Raw genomic sequence first — 5,164 nt, 5'->3', positions numbered from 1 at the left:
CATTTTTACTTCTGCCTACAATTGGAAAATGTCAACCTTAGCCAGGTCTACCACCATTTACACAGCAAAGAGCAAACATTTAAGCATCTTATATTTGTTTAAGTCTGAAAGGTTCATCAAAACGTGGCACACTAAACAAGTCATTTTGAAGACATGCTAAAGCTTCGTGTACTTTCATTGATTTAAGGCCTCAAAACATCCATCTATTCTCCTCCGCTTTTCCTTATCAGGGTGCCTATCCCTGCTACCATAAGGCGAGAGGCAGGTAAATCCTGCACAGGTCACCAGTGCCTGGGCTGGCCTCAATAGTTATCTTCTGGGTTTCATTGTGCATATATTGTACCCACTTCCCACAGCAGGTCAAACAACAGAGAAGAGGACAAAAATGTTTCAACAGCAAGAGTGCTTTGTTCCATTTTTATTTGTTTTAGTACAACAGTTCAAGTCAACTAGTCACTGTATCTATTGAGATGCCAAAGTGTGTATTGCTCTTCTGCATTCCATGTGTAGAACCCTAATCAGTAATGTTCAAGATGACATCCATCTCCATATCTGGCATGTTAATTCACAGCTATACAGCAAGAAGTCATGTGCTTTGAGGACAACCCCGTGTTTTTACAAAAGCAAAGAATAAGCAGCAGCACGAAACATGATTTGCAGGAGCAAACAAGCAGAATCTGGGTAGCAAAGCTGCACTAAACACTTGTATGTATAACAGCCGATGCCAAAAATCAAACCTTGTGCTACTTTGAGATTTTTTTTTTTTAATTTAATTTTTCTTTTTTTAAATACACAGTAAGTGCCGAGAACAGGTGTGGTTCACAGGGACATTTTCAAAACGCACTATGAAATCTGTAGGAATAAAGACCTATGCATAGAAACATGCTTCCTCAAAAAGGGTATGTTACACACTGCTAATTTTCAAAAAGGGCAGAAGCTGCACTGACAAGCTACATAATCAGATGAATTAGACAAGAGGGGGAGGGCAGGATGATCCACATGTAAAACCAGCGCAAATACACTTAGCAGAAGAATTGATATCTTCACAAAGTGAAACTTGTATTTACTTCAAAAAGGTGGGCAGTGAACACAACAAAAATACTGACTGAACAAAAAATAAATCAATCTTTGGATACGTAAAAAACCCTATACAATCCCCCGTTTGTAACCTTCAGTCTTCCGAAGTGCCTTCTTCTGAGTTGGGGTCTTTGGTCTCCTTGTTCTTTCGCACCTCTTCCAACTTCTTGTCCTGTTAAACAGTACAAGATTAACATCTTAATAGTACTACATCATGCCCATACAGTCAAAAGAAATTACTGACCTTCTCTTTGAATTTCTCATTCATCGCTGCCATAATTGCTGTGCGGTTCTCTTTGTTAGCCTCCATCTTCTGGTTGAGCTTCTCCTCTGCCATCTTGCTGAAGTTGTTGTTCTCCTCCATGGCTTTCTGTTGCACTTCTTTTTCATGCTCTCGCTTCTCAGCTAAGTGCTTCAGAACCTCAGCTTCATGGTTCTGGGAAAGGATGGTTAAAAATACATAAGATGCTTGAAATAGCCCACCAGATTTTAATTATCCCAACCCATGCAAAATATGTCATCTTTTTACCTTGCGTCTCTCCTCTGCAGCGTCCAGCTTCCTCTGAATCTCCTCCAGTGAGACATCCTTCTTCTTGGGAGGAGACAGTGGAAAGTCACCCTTGGCATCAGGGGCAGGAGTAGCCAGGATGACCTCAAAAGCCTGACCGGAAGCCCGCTTGTCGAGCTCCTTAACCTGGATATCTGAACTCATCCAAGGAAAAAAATAAATTTAAAAAGATGTTTAAATACTTCAAGGTACAGTGAAAAAAATAATAATTAAGAAATAATATAGTGCATTAAAGTGTAAGACGTAGTTCACCTTCAGCGGATGCCATCTTTAGAGACTGCTTCAGGTCAATTTAACTAAAGGAGGGAAACATCAGAGAGTCATGTTAGCAGATGATTTTAAAATTACTGACGTCTAGTGGATGATTTACACCATTATCACAGAAATCATCCAAGATTAAAACCGGTCTCACTGGCGACGCCCTGTGGCAACACGCAAAACTGCAAGCAACCACCGCCCATCAATCCACACACACATAAAGAAAAAATAAGGGGAAAAAATGGTACTGGCATTCAGGGCGGTCATGTTGTACACGCACCATTGTTTATCTCCAGATATGAGGAAGCAGTGACATTCTGATTAAGCCACCAGCAATCGAGCCACTTCAGGAATGAGGAGGGCTTTTCAATAGCCTGCCCATCAGCGAGGGCTGTTAATGACACAAGTCACAGTTAGCTGAAACAAAAGGCTGTGATCGGGCTGGGTAACGGCAGGCAGTGGGGGAGTGCAGACAGGGCCTGGACTCGGCCTGTGCTAGAAGGCAAATATGCACCAAGAAAAATGAGAATAGTGAGCGATGAGCATATCTGGGAGGAAATGATCATCAGGGAGCACCTGTTCCTTGCACCATGTGTTGGAGCAGCGGGAGGGGAACACAGACCCACATCTACACACGTAACACAACAGCCGACTGAACAGGCAGCTTGTCTAATAAAATTGCAGGGAAAAAATAAAAAAAAGTAATTCCTCTTAAATGTGAGAAACATCTGTCATTCCATTTAGTCAAGTCGTAATGATGAGTGAATGATGAACCATGCCCAAATTCAGCTGGGCTTATTCAATGAAAAGACCCCTCCCCTAATAATTCAAAAAGGCGATCAGCTAGCTAAGTGTGGCGTTAGAAAGCAGCATGAAAAAAGAAAACAGAAAAAAAAAACCACCTACTTGGACACAATCTAATCTGAGTGAGGTTTAATTTAAAAAGCCCACACCTTGGTATCCATTGTGACACCCACTGTTGCCATTTTATAGAACTTCTCACTGAATGAGCACAAATGTGCTATTCTGCCAATGACATTACCATAATTCATGTAAATTTCTTGTTTCTGTGAGGCTGCTGGTGTCATTAGCTCAAAGCTTTAACAAGCACCCTCAAACAAAGGCGCTTTTGGCAGCACAGTGACGAGCAGCTGCAAACAAAGGAGCCGAAGGCAGGTCACTGCCACGAAAAAAAAAAAAGAAAAATCTCGAATAAAGATTTTCGCACAGGCGGCATAAATCGGTGAATAAGGAATTCGTAAATGTCTCTGCAGCCCACAAGTTTCACGAACATAAAAAAAGAAGTCTTCAAAGTCTACCCTCATCGCTGTCGGTGCCAACTGTGCCAGTGTCGCCTACCATACAATAGGCTAACAACCCGCCAAGCAGCAGACAAAAAGAGCAACAACAATAGGCGTTTCTGTCTCATTTTGTCCCTGAAATGTTACAAAATGAATGCAAATGCCCACGAGGGCGAAAACATCCACAAAAAACCCCGCCGTTAGTTTCTCACGTGCTGCCTTAACATAAGCGACAAACAACGAAAAACGTTGAAAGAAAATTGAACATACTGTCGAAAAATTACCAACTCCACTCAAGGATTAACCTCGTTTTGCCCTCATCTCCTCATAACGTTTAAAATTCAGACATATTCCTACTTACAGACGACAAAAATAAATCCTGTGGACTTTCTCGGTTATAGAGATGCTGTCAGTCACACCCACCTTCGACAACCTCCGGATGCTGTGCTCTGCTCTCACAGAATTTACCGCGAGCCCTCTGCGCGAGTTTACCAAGCGCGCACATAAATGGACCAAAGCAAGTGCCGTCACGCCGTTTGCTGGCCACTCATTGGCTTACCCCGCTCTCCTGGGTGCTTCTGGCGATTGTAGTTTTTTATGGCTGACAGTAGACATTGTGTTACAGTTATGTTATCGCTAAATATATAACAATTTAATGCACATTTTTGCTTCATTAAACTAACCATGTGAAGCAACAGTCCATAGTAGTGTACTCGAAACATATATAATACCAATATTTACAGGATCATTCCCCTAATAGTGATTTTCACCATGGCTCCACCCATTTATTTAAATACGATGGCCTGCTGAATGTAAATTAAAAGCCCGTTCCTCTCTCGCTCTCAAAATAAAATAATTTTTTTTTAAAAAGTTTGCTTTTCACCTAACAGAGTAATTCATGTCTAAAAGGGTTTTTTGTATTTGTTTTCAGTTTGTTTGCTTTTTTTTGAGGGGTGGGGGGTCAAATTGATTTTGGAAGCTAGTTGTGGTTCAGCATACATTTGTGGGAAGTGCTAGTGTTTTTGTTTGGAAAACAAAACAAAAACATAAAATCAGGTATTCATTCAACCAAATATACACATTTTGATACATGTAATGTTTCTGGAAAACCTATATGGAGAAACACAGTTTGTACCGGCCCTGAAACATATATAGTAGAGATTTAGTTGTCTTTCTTCTTCTAGTCATTATTTGCTAACCCATTCAATACCCTGTGAATTTCAGTGTAATCTGAAATGCACTTCCTGAGAAATGTAACTACGCATCATGTCTATGCAGCCAGCAATAACTAATTGACTCACTGTGTACCACCATTCCCCCCCTTACCAGTTTCCAGGTACTTATTCTGCAACCATTTTTCAAATTGATCAGAAGAGAACAGATCAACTTAAATAGAGACCGCCAACTAGTGTTTTGGCAGCATAACTGCACAACCACACAGACACACTATGCATGTGTACAAATACTGGCAACAGCAATGGCCACTTGCACATGCTACATCATAGGCTCTACATTTATCCACTACACAGGTCTATATTAAACGTAATTATGACCCTGCCCATACATATAAAAACAGTACATTTGAAAACAATTTTAAAAAACTAAATAAAAAGCCACCACTCCACTTGACTACTGTTTGTTAACTTTTAAATCACAATTTGGACTGTGAGAATAAACACCACCCTTGCCCCCTTCATTCATCAAATACCTGCAAACTAAAGACTTTATGTTAGCGCTCCATCTAACAATATCCACAGGTTACTAACACATGGTAGTAAATGTATGCTGGTATAAGCCTAGAAAACTACAGAACTCCATAACGTAAACGTCACAGATACCTGACATTTTTTTCATTCTTCTACTTTTTAAAAAAAAAATTTAATTTAATATGACTAATATCATCGTTGGACCAGTTGTTATGATTCATCAGAACTTGGTGGGTTGTCCCCCGCTCTCTCTT

General features: G+C 40.4%; 1 protein-coding gene across 4 annotated transcripts; it reads right to left on the bottom strand.

The window, feature by feature from the left end:
* Positions 1 to 402: 402 nt before the first annotated feature.
* LOC102196491 (stathmin-like) lies at positions 403 to 3,711 on the bottom strand. 4 transcript variants are annotated; one of them, XM_005744688.1, is made up of 6 exons: positions 3,628 to 3,708; positions 2,184 to 2,294; positions 1,898 to 1,941; positions 1,607 to 1,779; positions 1,322 to 1,513; positions 403 to 1,249 (listed from the first exon to the last, which is right to left on the bottom strand). In XM_005744688.1, exons 3-6 carry the CDS (start codon positions 1,911 to 1,913, stop codon positions 1,172 to 1,174), a joined length of 459 nt encoding a protein of 152 aa, XP_005744745.1. In that variant the 5' UTR covers positions 1,914 to 1,941; positions 2,184 to 2,294; positions 3,628 to 3,708; the 3' UTR covers positions 403 to 1,171. The 4 variants fall into 4 exon arrangements, with proteins under 4 accessions (XP_005744745.1, XP_005744743.1, XP_005744744.1 ...); XM_005744686.1 differs by lacking the exon at positions 2,184 to 2,294 and having other exon boundaries at positions 3,628 to 3,711; XM_005744687.2 differs by lacking the exon at positions 2,184 to 2,294 and having other exon boundaries at positions 3,566 to 3,707.
* Between the last annotated feature and the right edge of the window lie 1,453 nt (positions 3,712 to 5,164).

The sequence above is a fragment of the Pundamilia nyererei genome, unplaced genomic scaffold, assembly GCF_000239375.1.
Source record: "Pundamilia nyererei isolate P.nyererei 1_Seehausen unplaced genomic scaffold, PunNye1.0 scaffold00148, whole genome shotgun sequence".
Taxonomy (NCBI): domain Eukaryota; kingdom Metazoa; phylum Chordata; class Actinopteri; order Cichliformes; family Cichlidae; genus Pundamilia; species Pundamilia nyererei.
Note: the sequence above shows the minus strand (reverse complement) of the source record. Positions and strands in the feature narration are given on the sequence as shown.